At 60.6% G+C, this 16,143-nt stretch overlaps 2 protein-coding genes across 3 annotated transcripts; both read right to left on the bottom strand.

The window, feature by feature from the left end:
* Positions 1 to 983: 983 nt before the first annotated feature.
* Shisa8 (shisa family member 8) lies at positions 984 to 6,110 on the bottom strand. The gene is made up of 4 exons (XM_004845501.3): positions 5,190 to 6,110; positions 2,557 to 2,690; positions 1,645 to 1,791; positions 984 to 1,483 (listed from the first exon to the last, which is right to left on the bottom strand). Exons 1-4 carry the CDS (start codon positions 5,717 to 5,719, stop codon positions 1,119 to 1,121), a joined length of 1,176 nt encoding a protein of 391 aa, XP_004845558.1. The 5' UTR covers positions 5,720 to 6,110; the 3' UTR covers positions 984 to 1,118.
* An 8,437-nt stretch (positions 6,111 to 14,547) lies between these two features.
* Positions 14,548 to 16,143, bottom strand: Tnfrsf13c (TNF receptor superfamily member 13C). Of its 2 annotated transcripts, none has more exons than XM_021258914.2 (3): positions 15,865 to 16,031; positions 15,417 to 15,701; positions 14,548 to 15,067 (listed from the first exon to the last, which is right to left on the bottom strand). In XM_021258914.2, exons 1-3 carry the CDS (start codon positions 16,016 to 16,018, stop codon positions 14,886 to 14,888), a joined length of 621 nt encoding a protein of 206 aa, XP_021114573.1. In that variant the 5' UTR covers positions 16,019 to 16,031; the 3' UTR covers positions 14,548 to 14,885. The 2 variants fall into 2 exon arrangements, with proteins under 2 accessions (XP_021114573.1, XP_087069950.1); XM_087213824.1 differs by having other exon boundaries at positions 14,612 to 15,067; positions 15,417 to 15,629; positions 15,865 to 16,143.

Genomic DNA, 16,143 nt, shown 5'->3' with positions numbered 1-16,143 from the left:
TCCAGGCAGTCCAACCAGAGGAGGAAGGTGTGAGGCCACTCATACCCTGGGAGCAGGCCTCACCCTCAGCAACACACACCCTCACCTTCCCTGCTCCTCCCCTCCACTCCCTTTCCCACCATCAGTCACAGGAGGGCCCCACCCCAGGAGCCAGCTGGGTAACCCTGAGCAAGTTACATGTGAAGATGTCCGCATGGGGCTCTTGTGAGGGTCGCATGAGCAACATGCATGGTGACCCCTGGCTCCACGGTGGGAGACACCAACTGGGTGGCTTTGTTGAAGTCATCCACCTCAACTGGTTGCAGCTCAGTTGTCATTGTCCTCCCCCAACAGCATCCCGCAGGGAAGATGCATACAGGCTCCTGGCACCGTCCTGGGCCATAGCCAGGTACCAGGAGCCCTGGCAGCAGTCGGGAGGCCTGGCCATGATGAGCAGGTGGGGTGTAAGCACCTGGAGGGAGGGTGCAAGCAGGGCCCCTGCTCGTGTCTCCCTCCCCTCCCCTCCCCCAGAGCAGCTCCAGGGAGGGGCACCTCTCCTGAGCACCAGATGTCCCCACGGTCCACAGCCATTAGAGGGGTGGCCCTGGGCCAATCTGGCCGAGCAGCCTTCGGGCCAGGGGGCAGCCCAGGGCCAGACTGTGTCAGTGAAGATCAGCCAGGCTAGGCCCACGAGCCAAAGAGTGGGTGACCAGCTGGGTGCTCACCTCATAGAGGCTCTGGTCACCCCCATTTCCCAGATGACCTGGAACCCAACAAACCCTTTCAGGGGCAGGACCTTAAAACGGCTGAGGTGTAACTGCCTCCCTCCTGCGGTTCCTACTGGTGCGGGCACTAAGCCCGGCACTCAGCCCTGGCCCAGGCACACCTGCCTGCCTGCTCACTCAGGAGCGATCCTCTGTTCTTGCCCATGCTGTGCCCTCTGCCTGCACTGCCGTCTGTCCAGTCAATGACGGTGCTGCCACCAGTGCCTCTTGGGGCAGAAACCACATTAAAGGGTTTATTTACATGGGGAGCGAGAACTGTGTGGCCCCGAGGATGGAACCACTGGCCCCCTCCCCGCCCTGCAGGACCCAATGCCTCCAGTCCAGTCTGGGCCCCGGAGAGCATCGAAGACTGCCTCACACGGTGACCTCGGCTTTGCTGTTGGTGCTCAGGTGCCGGGGCCCGCGGCCCGCACCGCCGTAAAGGCGGGGGTGCTGTGCGCTGAAGGCCTCAGGCAGCTTCTCCACACTGAACTGGCGCCGAGGCGCGTGGCCGGGCCGCCGAGCTGCGGGCGAAGCCTGGGCCGCCGGGGGTCCACGGGGGGCGGGCCGGGCGGGGCGCCCTGCGGTCCACGCCGCGTAAGGGCCAGGTGGGGCGGGACAGGCGGGGGGCGCGTACCCCGGCGGGGCCCAGGGGCAGGCGTCGAGTAGCGCGGGCAGATCCTCGGGAGGCTGCGGCTCGGTGGCTGGAAAACGCTGGTAGAAGTCCTGGGGCGCGGCCTCTGCGGGGACAGCGGGTGGGCGGGGTCAGCGTGCGGCCGCGAGCGCCGATTGGCCGAGCCCGGCCTTCTCGACTACGCAGGGTCTGTGCCCGGACCCGAGCAGCTCGAGGAAGAGCTCGGCTATCCGGAATACTGAAGCGCGCGATGCGACCGGTCCTCACCTGCGGTCTTGAGCGCAGCTGCCTTGAGGGTGGCGAACTTGGCGTAGTCAGGCTGCAGTGTCACGCTGCCGCCGCCCAGCTGCCGGGGGCCACGCAGGGGCCCCGGGGTGGCAGAGCCCAGGTGCGCATTGTTGAGGCGGTTCTTGTCTGGAAGGGGGGGGGAATCAGGCGAGACGCCGCGCGGACCCGCACGCGCCACCTGCGCCACTGCCCCTCCCCAGTGCAGCTCAGTGGGAACCTGGGGGGCGCCACTCTGAGGGGACAGGGGAGAACCTGGCTTTTTGGCTCAATATCGGGCGCGAGGAACAGGGCCTGGTTCAGAAAACCACAAACGATGGCAGCCTCCTCTGGGGGCCGCTGCCACGATGGACGGGGTCGGCTTCAGCTCGGCAGGCTCAGCCAAGCGCGCTCCCCGCCGACATGGGGGTTATCTGGGGACAGAGTCCCCCTAGAGGAGGGGGACCTGGGCAGCAAAGAGGAAACTCGGAGCTCCAGACCTCGGCCTGGCTCGAGACAGAAGCACAGCCCTGGGCAGCAAATCCTGAATCTGGAGCCTCCCTCATAGAAGCCAAGCCCCTGAAACTGGAGATTATGGGGGCGGGGGGAGGGGGCAGGACCTCCAAGTCTCCACCAAGGGCAGCCGGACCTTGTCCTGCCCCGACTCAGGCACCTGTAGAAGCAGGCAGGTCTCAGGCTGGGCCGGGGATTTAGCTCGGTGGTTTCGCCACCTGCTGCGCAAACTTAAGGACCCGAGTTCGGTACCCCTTACCAAAAAAAAAGAAGCAGGCAGCTCTCTCTGTCGGGGAAGCAGCAGCTCAGAGCCTCCAACCCCAGCCAACCAAGCGACCTCCTTTTTTACCCCCCCACCCCCCACCCCTTCCCATGTTCTGCTCTGGACCCAGCGCCCCTCACCTGTGCTGTTGTGGGGGGACCCTCGGGGGAGGCCATCGCCCATCTGCACCTGGACACAGCTACCCAGGGGCGGGCCCAGAGGTGGAGGCAGGGGTTCCTGGGGCTCGGGCTGCTTCAGAAGTTCTGTCAGAGTCCTGTGGGGACAGAGTGATGAGGAGCAGCCCTCTCAGCCTTCTCCCCATCAGCAGACTCTGGTCTCTCTCAAAGGCCACCCCAGACTCACTCACGGTCTCACTGCTTGACCCTGGGCAACTCTTCAGCCGCTCTGAGCTCCCTCCATTCTCTCCCATGACTGACCTTAGGTGTCCAGTTTCCCCTAACAGACACACGACCTGTCAGTGTGGGGTCCCCAAGATGGCCACCTCCCTGAGCAGGTCAGGAAACTCCAGCAGGGGCTCCCTTCTCCTCCCTCCAAGGAGCTCACTCTCCAAGACCTTCCCGTTGAACCTCAAGTCCCCAAACAAGCTATCTGCAGTATCCTTTTCTCCATCTCCTTCCATAAACCTATTCATTCTCAAGCCCCGAGGGGCCTCCTCCAGGAGGCTCCTTTACCTGCTACCTACCACCCTTCCCGAAGCTGCTGCCAGCACAGGCAGGGACACAGATGATGAGGGGGTGCTGGGAGGTGTCCCTCTGGCAGCCCAGCACCCAAAGGCTGTGTGACCTTGGGCAGCTGCCTCCCTGGATGCCCGGGACACCCAGCCCCCACCCAGCTGTGACAGTGTCTGGCTGAGCCTTCCCCGAAGACAGCCAGACCTAGCCTTCAGCCCAGCTGCCTGCAGCACCTCAAACACATGATTTTCTCCCACTCACCCTGACCCTCCTCCTGGGGCTGGGACTGTGGCTGATTCACTGGGACACGTGGGGTGGCCGAGCTTTGGCTGCAGTGTGACAGAGTCTGCAAGTGTCCTATGCCTGCCTGGGCTGAACTTCTACCCTGCCCTCTCCCGAGCAGCTCACGCTGTGGTCTCATGTCTGGGCAAGCAAGGACGAGTGACTGTCATGTCCCCGGGGCCTTTGCACAGGCTTTCTCCAGGGATTGACTCCAGTGCCCCCCTCACTTCTCAGAAGCCTTCCCTGGCCATCAGCCCTGACATGGCAAAATCAGGGTGAGACTTGGGCAAGAGCACAGAACACCCCTACCCGTGAGCTCAAGTCTAATTCCAGGTGTCCCGGGAGGAGAAGACTCAGTGTGCATTTGACCCAAGGAAGGGGCTGGGTTGAGTCATAACCAAAGCTACAGATGAAGAAGGTTCCAGGCAACAGGTCAGCCCGGCTCCCCCAGCCACCCTGCACCATGGTGGCCCTCAGCTCACACTGCCTCTGCTGCCCAAGGACATCCCCTGTACTCCACCGTGACCCTTGCCCACTGCAAGGGACTCCAAACACAGGAGACCCAGCTCCTGTCCTGTGCTCAGGGCTCAGCCAAAGACTCCACCTCCCCATTTCCTGCAAATGCAGCCATAGCCCTAGCTCTGTCCTCCAGCACTGGGAGAGAGTGGCTAAGAGATTGGGGGGGGGGGGGGCGGTGCGGCAAGGAAGCCCTCAGCCCCCAGCCCTGAGGCCCAGGAAGTGAAGCATCCATACCTGGTGGTGATCCACCAGGTCACGGGGCTTCTCCCTTATCACTTCTAAATGCCAGCCTGTTGCACAGAGTGTCAGATGCTGCACGCCCGAGGGGGACTGGGAGCTGGGTGGATAGGGTGGCGTTGGCAGAACTGGGATTGCTGGGGCTTGTAAGTCCCAGGGCCAGGACACAGAATCCCAGCAATCCCATCTGGCTGAGGAGGGGAGCCTGGATCCTGTGGATGCCACCTCACATCTAGCTCAGAATTTAGCCCGAACAGGTGTGGTGGTGCACACCTGTGATCCCAGCACTCTGGGAGGCTGAGGCAAGAGAATTACAAGTTTGAGCCCAGCCTGGGCAACTTAGAGATGTAAAGAGAGCCTGACTCAAAAATTAAAGAGGAAAAAAAAAGAAAAAGGAAAAAAAAAATTAAAGAGGGCTGGGGACATAGCTCAGTGCAAAGGCCCTGGATTCAATCCCCAGTACCAGGAAAAAGAAAAAAAGGAAGAAAAAGGGTTCCCCCAGCACCTGGCTGGGCCTCCCAGACACAGGAGTACCCGCCACACTTCAGTACCCTTTCTAGCAGAGGGCGTCCCTGACCTTCACCTGCCAGCTACTGAGTGGGTATAGGGGGGGCCTTCTGAAATCCCAGGGAAGGAAGGTCAGGCCTGAGTCACAGCTAGCAGAAAGGGAGAGGGAAGAAGGTGGGAGGCGGGAGGGGGAATGGGAAAGTAAGAGGGAGAGTCGAGCTTCTCTGCCCTCTGCCCTGACCCTCATTAATGTAACTGCCCCCTCCCCTGCCTGGCCAGTGGGGCTTGGGTCCCAGCCTCCTCCCCTGGGCACCGACCTTTCGACCTCTCCAGAGGAGGCTGGAACCGCGGGAGGGTGGCCCAGCGCCCAGCCCGGCCGGAAGGTCAAGGGGAGACAGCAGTATCAAGTGTCCACTCCCAGAAGTGGGGGGTCGGGGGAGGCAGCGACACAGGAATAAACGGGGGGGGGCTGCGGAGGGGGGCAGGGAGGACTGTCCGGCGGGGGTCCCAGGCCACCGACGACATCTGGCACTCACCTGGTCACCGTGCGCCGCGCGCGCGGGCTGTGCGCCCTCTCCAGGCCCAGGCGCACCCCGATGCCCACCAGCACGAGCAGCGCGGCGACGCCGCACACCGCGTAGACGGCCGTGTGGCTGCGCTCGCGGCCGGGGTCTCGGGGTGCGGCGGCGTCGCGGGCGCGGGCGGGCGGGCGTCCGGTCTGCACCCAGGCGGGAGTGTCGTAGTTGGAGCAGCGGCTCTGGTCTAGGCGGCGCGGCCCGTCGTGGCAGCAGAAGCGGTAGCCGCACGTGCCGCAGCAGAAGCTGTAGGCGCCCGAGCTGCAGTTGAAGGGCGGGTCCCACTGGCCCATCACGTCGTAGTAGCCGCGGCAGCGGTCGCCCCCCGCCGGGGCCGCCGTGCTGGGCGCCGCGGGCTCCTCCGCCTCGGGGGCCCCCGCGCGGCCCGACGGTGGCCGCGCCAGCAGCAGCGCCAGCCCGAGAGCCAGCCGGAGCCGGACCCCGGGCGGGCGGCGGCTACCACTCGGTCCCCGAGCCCCGGCCCGCTCCATCGGGCCTGCGCCGCTGGCTACAGCGCCCCGCGCATGGCCGGGCGCCGCGGCTCCTCCGCTCCCGCAGGGCTCGCGCTGCCCCGCGGTCCCCGCCCTGGCGCCTCGGCCGCGGGCTCCTGCACCGACCCTAGAGCGGGTGCGCGGCTCGGTCTGCGGCGCGCGGGGCTGAGCTGCGGCGGGCGCGTCCTCTCCCGGGCTCCCCTCGGACCCCAGCAGCCACCCCGCGTCCTGGGTGCCGCGCCTGCCTGCACGCGGTCCCCTGCTTTTCCGCGCCCGCGCGCGTGTGCGTCCCGGGCCGCCAAGACCGCTGCCTTCCCGCGCTGCCCGCGCTCCGCTCCGGATCCGGCTCCGGCTCCCGCTCGGCGCGGGCTTGGCGGGCGGGGGAGGCAGCGCCGGGAGGACGCAGGGCTGGAGGCCGGGCGGGGGAGGAGCGCGGCCTCCAGGGAGGAGGGAGGGGCGCGCGGGCCGGGGCGCCGCTCCCGGGGACCCTCCCAAGATGTCCCCAGACAGCCCTGCACCCGGCCGCTCCCAGGACTGCTGAGCTTGGACGCCCGGGCCGCGACGAGCACGAGCGGGCTTTGCAAGTGCGGCGGCGGAGGCGCAGAGACCACAGAGGGCGAGCAGCCAGGGCAGAGTCTGTGCCACTTGCGCCTCCTTTGGCACTCCCTGTCCATTCTGATTGATCCCTTCCCTCGCTATGCCTCGATCCCCCAGCCCCGGTCCCTAGGAAAGAACCGCCCTCGGAACGGCGCAGGCTGTTCGTTCCCAGCGCAGGCTGACTCATCTCAAAGCTGGGTCTCCAGCGCAGATTCACCCCAGGGTGCCCGTCGGGTTCCAGAAGCTCCCGGCCACCTGGCTGGGGTCCCAGGCTGTCCCCAACCCCGCCGCGTCTGCCTGGCCGGGTCAGCGGCCTCAGGCGATCTGCTCCCTTCCCCTAGTGTGGCAGGGTGGAAATTAGGCCATCCTCGGCCTCGGAAGAGAGGGGCTGTGCCGGGCCTTGGGGCAGGGCCAGTGGCCGGCGACCCCCAGGTCCGACCCTACGTCCTTTCACAAGCCGGGGGAAGGTTGGAACCTGGCCCTGGCACAGGGAGTGGCTCGCTCGGTCCTATTGAGTTGAACTGACCAATGTGGCTATGCTGCAGCACCTTGCTTCTCCCAGCCTCAGTTTCTCGAGTTAATATCAAATACTTCTTTGAGCCCCTGCAGTGGCTCTTGCCTGTAAATCCCCAGCTACTTGGGAGAATCTCTTCGGCCCAAGAGTTTGAGGTCAGCCTAGGCAACATAGTGAGACCTTACTTCAAAAATAAACTCTTCCTCAATAGCAGATTCATAATCTGCCTCCTGCAGGCGGTAGGGGTCAATGTGACACTCTCACTGTCCAGACGGGGACACCAGGAGGGAGGGCATGGACTGGGGTGCCAGTTAACCCCAAGCTCAGGTTTCTGTGGGATATTTGCTGAAGGCAGAGTGACTGAATGAAACCACTCTAGCCTCTAGTTTCTGTAAGACAAAGAATCTGTGTGCTCTAGGTTCCTTTCTGCCCCCCTTTTCGCTCCCCCTTCACCAGTCGCCTGGGATCCGCTTAGGAGAGAGGAGAAGGTGGGGGAGGAAGAGGAAGGATTTACATTTTAAGGAGGATCAAGTCCTTCTGTCGCCTGAGGCGAGGGGCTGGCAGGCTAATTTCAGGTATTAGCTAAGGCTGAGACACTCCCCCTGAGCGTCTCCTCTGTCCCCCTACTGCGCACATGCCCCCTGCCCAGCTGCAAGACCTCGTCCTCATTACAAGACTCTCCTTGTCACATTTGAGAAGAAAAAAAACAGATGAGCAAAGGAAGGAGTGAAAATGCTTTAATTTTATCACCAGAGACAACCACACTAAAACCACTAAAACATGCCACACTTGACATCCTGTTTTGTAACTGGTTTTTAGTCTGCGTTTTGTTGTCCGTCCCTCGACTTTTCATTTGGTACTCTGTTGGAAGCTTTGTGGCTGTACTTTTGGCAGCTTCCATGTTTGCTTTCCTAGGAGTTTTTCCTGGAAACGGGATCGGTTCGGAAATGGTGCTGTTCGTGTAAGAGCTCCTGCCTGCTCGGCCAGGCTGCCCTCCAGCTTACAGGGACTGTGTGGCGGGCACCCTCTCCCCTTTACTGAACATTGGACTTACAGAAGCTTGACTCTGCCCCCTCAGAGCTGTGGCTTCTTCCTAGGTCAGGTCCAACCTGATGCTCCCCCTGGACTTTGCCCCCTCCCAGTCCCTTTTTGTCCCCACTGTCCTGGCACTGGCCCTTCTGTCAGCATCCACCCCATGTCGGTGCCGGATCCTGTCCTGTAAAGTGACAGCCAATGAAGGAGCTCGACGCCCCTCCCCACAGCTTTCTTCCATCTTGATCTGATTCTGTGGATTCTGCGGGCAGCCAGCAACCACAGATACCCACACCTACCGGGTCTGTGCCAGGCACTGAACACTCTCTCTATGAACACGTGGCCCTGGGGGAGTGGGGACAGGAGAGACAACCTCAAAGGCACCACCTGGCTGGCTCTGACTCCTGGATCTCACTAGGTAGCTGGCACTCCCCCTCCCCCCGCGTGCCCAGCCATGCGCTGGGCCAGGGGATCTAGAGATGGCACAGCCCAGCTGAGGTGACCCCTTTGCCCTGGACTCTGGGGGCTCTGACCACAGCAAGGCTCCAGGGCACACATCCCTTGTCTCTTCTGCCAGCCCCCTAAGCCTGTGTCACCAAAAATCATCCATTGATCCAGGCTTAAAATAACCCCTGGCATCTGCAGTGAGCCCCGTGGGGCGGGCAGAGGAGCTGAGTCTCTGCGCCTGAAGGGCACCCACCCCGCCCCCAGCTCTCAGCTCTGGCAGCTCGGGTGTGAGGTGCCTGGGCATGCCTGTGGATGTGAGAGGGCAGGTGGGGAGCCAGCATGGTCATGCATGTGCCCATGTGTATGTGCCCAGGCACGCGTGGCCTTCCTTCACTGCCCAGCTATCACAATGAAAGCCTGGGGTCCTGAGAGGCCCTGGGTGTTAGGGTCCCCATTTTAGATGGAGAGTGCCCACCTGGCAGCTCTGCTCACCCTGGGGGAGAAGGTTTGCAATTTCCTAGAGAGAAATCAAAGACCCCAAGAAGGGTAGTGACTCGCTGGGACACAGCTAGGAGAGTCAGGGTCTGGCCTGGAGTTTGTGCCTAGAGCCCCAAACCTGCTTTCTGATGGCTGGGTGCAGACAGAGTAGCTGGAGGCCCAATGGGACCGGGGAGTCGCTCCCTGCTCCCTACAGCTGTCCCCAACATGCCCGCAGTGTCCCCAGTCCCAGGCTGGACAGAACTCCTGAGGTCTTGGGACCAGTCTACCTTTCCAGGCCTCCATTGTCTCATCTACACCTCGTTGGCAGGGCTGCAGGGAGAGGACAGTGGGGCCCAAGCCCATCCCCATCCTGGGGAACATGCAACCTCCTGAGACCCCCACGGCAGAGCATGATGATTGTGACAGAGATGCCACTCCCAAGCTAGAAGGACCTCGTCCCTAAACCCACTTCCATTCTTCCACGATGGAGGCTTAGCCTCGAGCGGAGATTCTGGGGAGGGGACGAAGGAAGGACTTTCAGCTAGTGCAAACGCCACAGCAGGAGGGGGTCTGGAAGGAGGGCCCGAGGCTGCCTTTGTCTCCTGAGAGCAGCGTGACTCAGCCTCCAGCTGCTGGTAGGAGGGAGGGGGTTCTCAGGCTCCTGAGGACACGGGGGAGCGGCGGCCTTGGGGGGCTGGGAGCTGAGTCTCCGCCTCCCTCTCCAACACTACACCCTCTCCCCGGCCCGCACCCCGCCGTACCTCGGGAGTCTCAGGTAATCCCTCTGCTCGAATCCACCCAAGCAGGCCCTCGGGAGGCCCCAGGGAACGTGCACCGACCACCACGACGTGGCGCGGGAACAGACAGGACAGGGAACTCGGCGCAGCCACCGGGCCTGGGCGCCGTTTGCAGGTCCCCAATTCTGAAGATCAGAGCCGGGGTAGTGAGGGGGAGGCGTGCCCCCCCCCGTGCCCTAAAGTTGGGGCCGTGGACCGCATCCCGGGGCCCCTGGTTCAGGCTGCAGTGCGCAGGACACGTGTGACCACTGGGACCCGTGCGCGCCCAGAGGTCGTGAGCTGAAAGACCTCATTTTGGCCCCGTCCTCCTTCAAGCCCCTCCCCATTCCGCCCTGAGCCTGGGCCGCATCCCTTTGATTGGCTGCTGGCCCCGCCCCTTACCCGCAACCCAGACTAGCCGTCCCGCAGCCCCGCCCCTCCCGTGGCCCGGCTTCTTATCTGCCCTGCCCCTTGCCCCACCCCCTCTGCTCCAGAACCCAGATGCTGGTGGTCAAGGTGGAGCTGACCGCAGGAGCCTCGCGGGTCTACTTTCACCTGCTCCGGAGTCGCTGCAGGGTCCCGGGTTGGGGCTGGATCCCAGATTCTCTGCGGTTTGGGGAAGTGGAGACGCTCAGTGGCCCTCTGGGTCCTGGACTCCTGGGCGTCCAGCACTCCCCACGACCCTAGCTGCCGTGCCTTGCGGAGTCTGGGCCGGAACGGGGGCGTTCGTGTCCTCCCAGGTTCTCGCTGACCGTCCCTGTGCCCCTAGGCAGTTGTCCCTGTGGCACTTCAGTTCCGCCTGCTCCCCAGGCCTGCCAGGCACATGTCCTCTGTAATCTCGAAGGAGCCCCATTTTGTAGAGGCGGAGGAGGCCCAGAACAGGGCTTGCGGGGTGGTTCCCTGCTGAGAGGAGCGAGGGTCAAGTCTTCCTCTCTGACCTCACCAACTGGGCATCCCCTCCCCTACGCTGGAGCCCCGGACCGTAGCTGCCGGGCAGGAAGTGAAAGGGGCCTGCAGGAAACCCCAGGAGGAACCGAGACTTCGGCCGCCCCGCCCCCACCTGCCAGGCCTCGGGGACCTTGGGGAAGCCAGATCCCCTCTTTGGAGAAACTGGCCAGAAATGGCCTCTGGGAACGGGAGAGCAGGAGAGCAGGAGCGGGGCTGCTTCCTTCTGTCCCCACCTCACCAAGCAGTCCTAGTCTGTCTCAAGTCCTCTCACGGCAAAGTGCGGCCAGCTGGGAGAAAAACCTTTCAGCAGTGATGTGAGCAAGAGGTGAGGCCTGGTGTCTGTCACTGGAGCCACCGTCTGAGGAGGACCCTGGGTCCCGTGGCCTTCTGCTGGGCCGGAATCTCTCTGGCTAGCCTGCCACTGACTGCCCTCTGTCCCTGGGCCTCTCTCCTCCAACGTGCAGAGTGGACCGCATCGTCCTACCTCACGGATGTGAAATGGTCCCGATGCTGTTCATTTTGGTCAAGGCTTCGGGCAACTTTCCTTCCGAGAACCAGAGACTTTATGCAAAGATTTCATAGAAGGAGGTGTTCCATGACTCAGTTCCAATAGCAATGACGGAAAATAACCAGATGCTCAGGTGGAAAACTTGACAAATGGTGAAAACCTTATCGGGAAGTGTTGAAGACAGAAACACTTACCACGTGTGGTGGCCAAGATGTGTTCAGTTTTAAATTTTTATTAGTAGTCATTTGTAATACATGACATTCCCGGGGAGAGTTGGTACACGGCCATAACACCATATTTCTTTCTTTTTTTTTTTTTTTGTAGTACTGGGGTTTGAACTCAGGACTTTGCACTTGCTTGCAAGGCAGGGAGTGCCACTGAGCTAAATTCCCAGCCCAAGACATTGTAATTCTTTTTCTGTCCTTTTCCCTCCATTCTTCCTGCAAATATTTATGTGTAAAATGATTATCATTAAGGAAAACAATATCCTACATACCCAAGAGGCGGGTCCTACTGAATCTGCTAGATACAGGTTAGCTCTCTATAAACTCCACCCTGATTAGCTTGTCCACAAAATGCATGACTTTTTAAAAATTAAAAATAACTTTTTTCAGTAGTAGGTGTTGAACCCAGGGCCTTTGTGAGCTACATCCCCAGCCCTTTTTTATTTTATTTTTTTTAAGACAGGGTGTCATTAAGTTTCCCTGGCTGGGCTTGAACGTGCAATGCTCCTGCTTCAGCCTCCCAGAATGCTAGGATTGCAGGAGTGCATCCCCACACTTGGCTATAAGCTTTTCTTTTTAACCAAACACAAATAATCCCCCCCTACCTCAATGATGCTATGCAGATGAAATGCAGTATCACCATGAAGGGTTCTTAGGGAAGGACACATAGGAGGGGGGGGCAGTTGGTGCTGATCATTCTCTGGGCCCTTTGAAGGTGACACTGTGCCTGCTCCTTGTCTGCTCCTCCCTGGTCTCTCTTGCTTCTTCTCCAAGAACATCCCTTCTGCTATTTGCTGAGACTATGGTGCCAAGTTCTCTCCCTCTCTGTGCCTCAGTTTCCTCATCTGTGAAATGGGGATTTCTATGTGGTAATTACTTTTTTTTGGTCTGGGGATCGAACTCTGGTCCTTACACTTTCGAGGCAGGCAGTGGAACCACTGAGCTAAATCCCTGGCCCTCTGTGGTAATTCTTAAAGGTTCCTTCTCCCCCTTCTCTTCTGGAGGCCACAGGCCAGGGACAGAAATTCTCATTTAGCCCCTCATTTCTCAGAAGAGGAAACTGGTATCAGAGGGGCCTGGGACCACATGCAAGCCAGAGGTTTGGCTGGGATAGGAGGTGCCAGGAGTTTGCATGTCTAGGCCTGGGGGTTTCACTCACTTTTTCACCTTCAGAGACTGGATGGGCTGTGGTGGAGAAGATGTGGTGGAAAGTAGGGGTGGCCAGGGACAGCTTAGATTCCCCGAACCCTGGGCTGGAAGTAGGGGGCACCACACCCTGTGTCTTCCTGCTCTCCATCTGTCCCCACCCTACTCCCCTGGCTCCCTGAGACCAGGCACTGAGACAGGTTCAGGGAGGGACAGCTGCACAGAGACTTGGATATGAACAACCAGTCCTGGGGCCCCCGGTGCCACCGGCCAGGCTTCTGAGCTGGGCGGCAGGTGAGCGGGGGCGAGGGCATCTGACTGGCAGTTCAGGGGGGCGGCTCAAGGCAGGGCAGGCAGAAGCCTTGGTGCATGGAACTGAGCTTGGCTAAGGACCCATAGAGGGACAAATGCGACCAGGATCCCATCTTTTGGTCCCAGCCCAGTGCTCCTCCCAAAAGGGACTTGGCTGTGACAAATTCTGAGAAGCCGTCTAGGGTGGAGTTCAGGTGCAGCCTGGGTAGGAGAGGCCACAGCTGGCAGCCGTGCATGGCATGGTCTGGGACTAGAAAGGGGACCATGGTCACAGGTCCCACAGCAAGAGCACCACTGGCAGAGGAAGAGCGGTGGGCACAGGGTGGCACCGGGTGTCATAGGATGGTCAAGGGGCTCAGCACTTGGGGCTCAGGCATAGAGAGAAATGGAGGCGGGCCCTCGAGGAAGGGGCCAGTAGACCTCAGGTCCATGCAGTTCATAGCTAGGCCGCCCTGGTCTCTGTGCAAAGGAGCCTCTTGCGGGTCCCAGGCCTTGCTCTGTGCACAGCTAAGGCCCAGGAGGGCCCCCAGGTAGTCTGTTTGTCTGTCTGTCACGCTCCTTTTTTTGAGACAGGGTCTTGCTGTGTAGTCCAGCAAGACTTGAACTCACTATGTAGCCCCAGGCTGGCCTCGAACTTGAAGTGATCCTCCTGCCTCAGCCTCTCGGTGTGTGTGTGTGTGCGCCTCCTGGGATTACAGGTATGTGCCCCCACACCTGGCTTTTCCCAGGTGATCTCTGAGGGTCAGGATGTAACTTCAGCTTGAGTTTGGAGTCCAGCCCCAGCGGCTGTGCATGTTGTAGCTCAGAAAACAGCCACCAGGGTAGAAACGGCGTCTTAGTCCTGGCACTGGGCAGAGCCCAGGGTTGCCACTGGGATACAGATACCTGAGTCAGCACAACCTAACAGTCTTGTTTCTTTCATCCTGGTTATGTTGGGGGAGTGGTGAGGCAGTGTCTGACTATGTCACTCAAGCTGGCATTGAACTTGTGATCCTGTTGTCTCAGCCTCCTAAGTGCTGGGATTACAGGCATGCACCCCATGGCAAGCTTTTCCTAGTTATTGGTACAAAATTATTAAGGGGCTGGGGGTGCAGCTCATTGGTACAGCACTTGCCTAAACATGCATGAAGCCCTGGATTTGATTCCCAGAACCACAAAAATAAAATAAAATAAAACAAATACAAAAAAACCCCTAAAAATAATCTTGCACTAAATCCTAAAGTGAAACCATCAGCTGGTTATTTATGGCTGCTACTTGCACAAGTTTAAAAGCAGAACAGCTCTGAGAGCAAGGATTAAAGAAATACAACACCTAAGTACAAATTAAGTATCCTCCCACATGGTCTTTTTTACAGATTCATTTTAGCTTAATGGTGCCTTCTGTACTGTAAATGAAAAATCTCTTAGTCAACTGTATTAGTCTACTGTGTTTACTATAACAAATTTCTCTGATGGTGGGTAACTTTATAAAGAAAAGACCTCTGTCTCTCTTTTTGCAGTGATAGGGATCAAACCTAGAGATACTCTACCACTGAGCTGTATCCCAGCCCTTTTTATTTTGAAACAGGATCTTGCTAAGTTGCACAGGTAGGTCTAGAACTTGTGATCCTCCTGCCTCAGCCTCCCAAGTAGTTGGGATGACAGCCCTGGCTGCGCTTTCTTTATTTAGCTCACAGGTGAAGTGAGTCAAGGGACCACATCCAGAGATGCTGACCTTGTTGGCCGAGTCTCAGGGTGGAACAGTCTGTTCTGGTCTCTCTTCTTATAAAGCCACCTGAGTGCAGTCATGGTCATCACCCTTGTCACCTTTGGGAGGCCCCACCTCTGAACACCACAGTCAGATCAAGTTTTCACCCTTTTAATACCTCACAACATCGATGAAACCCGGATGCGTGAAGCCTTGAGGTGTACACTTGACTGCATCCAAACTAGAGCACATCCAGCCACCCGACAGCTCAAGAGCTCAGATGTGATCTTCGAGGCCCATCAGAGGCCTGTGGTCCTATGCCAGAGGCGACCACTCACATCAGCTGCACACCGAGGCCCATGGTGTCTGTGCCTAGAAGCAGCCTGGTCCCCAGGCAAAGGGGTGTTGGGCCTGGGGGTGAGGCTCTGAATCATTTCCAAGCCCCAGGTCAAAGGCCTGGAAGCAGGACGAGGTCCTCTCCTGTCCCCTCTGTGGCTATTGCTGCTCGGGGCCGGCCGTCTTAGTGGTCACCAGCTCAGTGGAACCCAGCTCTGTGGCGGGTACAGGGACACTGTGGCTAGGTGGGGTGGTGGCTGGGTGTTCTCTGGGTTCGGGCCAGACAGGAGCCGAGGCATCAGGGGTTCCCGGTGAGGGGACATAGACGTTGTCGAGGGGCTCTAGAGTGGGCAAGGCCGGGGACACGGAGGGTCAGGAGACCTGGCCTCCCCTGCCCCCTATTCTCTTCTGGAAGCTTCCTCCAGAGGGAGAGCACTCGGTGATGGGGTGGGGAGGGGTGGCCCATGACAGGCCTTCGACACCGGAAGTGCTGAGTGCAGAGGCCTGGCAAGGGGGCTTGAGGAGGGCACAGGAGAGGGGTGGGAAGCCCATCAGGCCACCCCACAGAGCTTCCTGGGGACCCAAGACTAGCCCTAGTCCCCACAGGCCATGCTTGCCCTAAGGACCCTGGCCCAGCCCTGGGACGGCTCCCCTAGGCCAGTGGCTCCCAGTCCCCAACACAAGACTCACCTTCCTGGCTTCCTTCTGGAGCCTCCAGGGTCCTGCGCTGCCGCCACCTCCAGCTCACCAGGGCCACCAGGACCAGGGCCAGGGCAAGGGCCAGGCCCAGCACCACGGGGGCCCCGAAGAGCAGCCCGGGCAGGGGCAGCCCAGTCGCCCCCACGCCCACTGACTCCTGCGGCTGCAGCACTGTTCCAGGTGCCTGGCTGCTGGCTCCTACTGCTGGCGGAGGGGATGGGGAAGGAGGCCGGTGGGCAGAGGGGAGGAGTGACCTCTGGGCGAAGGGAGGAGAGGCTGGCGGGTAGGAGGGACAGGGGAGGGGAGGGGGTGGTGAGAGCACACGGTGGCCACCGGGACTCAGCCATCCCCCCGGGCTTGGCCAGGTGGGCACAGTGGGGCCCCGAGGCAGGGCCTCCTCCCCCAGGGCCGCCTGGGGCTGTGGCAGTCCCTCTCTTACCAGCTCTGGGCTCTGCGGTGCGGAGGAGGCTGCAGGCCACGCAGTGGCGGACCAGGTGGTCGAAGCACTCGGCCTGGATGCAGCGCGTGGGCACCGGGCCGCTCATGCCCTTCAGGCTCCTACCCCCCAGCCCCATGGTGCTGAGGTACCACATGCGCAGCTACGACTGGGTTCTGAGTCCCGAGGCCCTGGGGAGGAAGCCAGGTGGCCCCGCCTTGTCTGCTGGGTGGGACGGCTGGGGTAGGACCAGTGCTACCCGGCCCTGCACCCCGGACCTTC

This window comes from Heterocephalus glaber, unplaced genomic scaffold (assembly GCF_053883595.1).
Source record: "Heterocephalus glaber isolate CG9 unplaced genomic scaffold, H.glaber_assembly_v1.0 deba00001444, whole genome shotgun sequence".
NCBI lineage: Eukaryota > Metazoa > Chordata > Mammalia > Rodentia > Bathyergidae > Heterocephalus > Heterocephalus glaber.
This window is presented reverse-complemented; position numbering and strand designations above follow the sequence as displayed.

Coding starts and splice junctions, on each gene's coding strand:
- Tnfrsf13c (XM_021258914.2), bottom strand. CDS start 16,018: ATGTGGTACCTCAGCACCATGGGGCTGGGGGGTAGGAGCCTGAAGGGC. Junction 15,702..15,864: donor CACCGCAGAGCCCAGAGCTG/GTAAGAGAGGGA, acceptor CCTACCCGCCAG/CCTCTCCTCCCTTCGCCCAG. Junction 15,068..15,416: donor TCCAGAAGGAAGCCAGGAAG/GTGAGTCTTGTG, acceptor TGCCCACTCTAG/AGCCCCTCGACAACGTCTAT.
- Shisa8 (XM_004845501.3), bottom strand. CDS start 5,719: ATGGAGCGGGCCGGGGCTCGGGGACCGAGTGGTAGCCGCCGCCCGCCC. Junction 2,691..5,189: donor GCGCGGCGCACGGTGACCAG/GTGAGTGCCAGA, acceptor CTGTCCCCACAG/GACTCTGACAGAACTTCTGA. Junction 1,484..1,644: donor AGCTGCGCTCAAGACCGCAG/GTGAGGACCGGT, acceptor CTGTCCCCGCAG/AGGCCGCGCCCCAGGACTTC.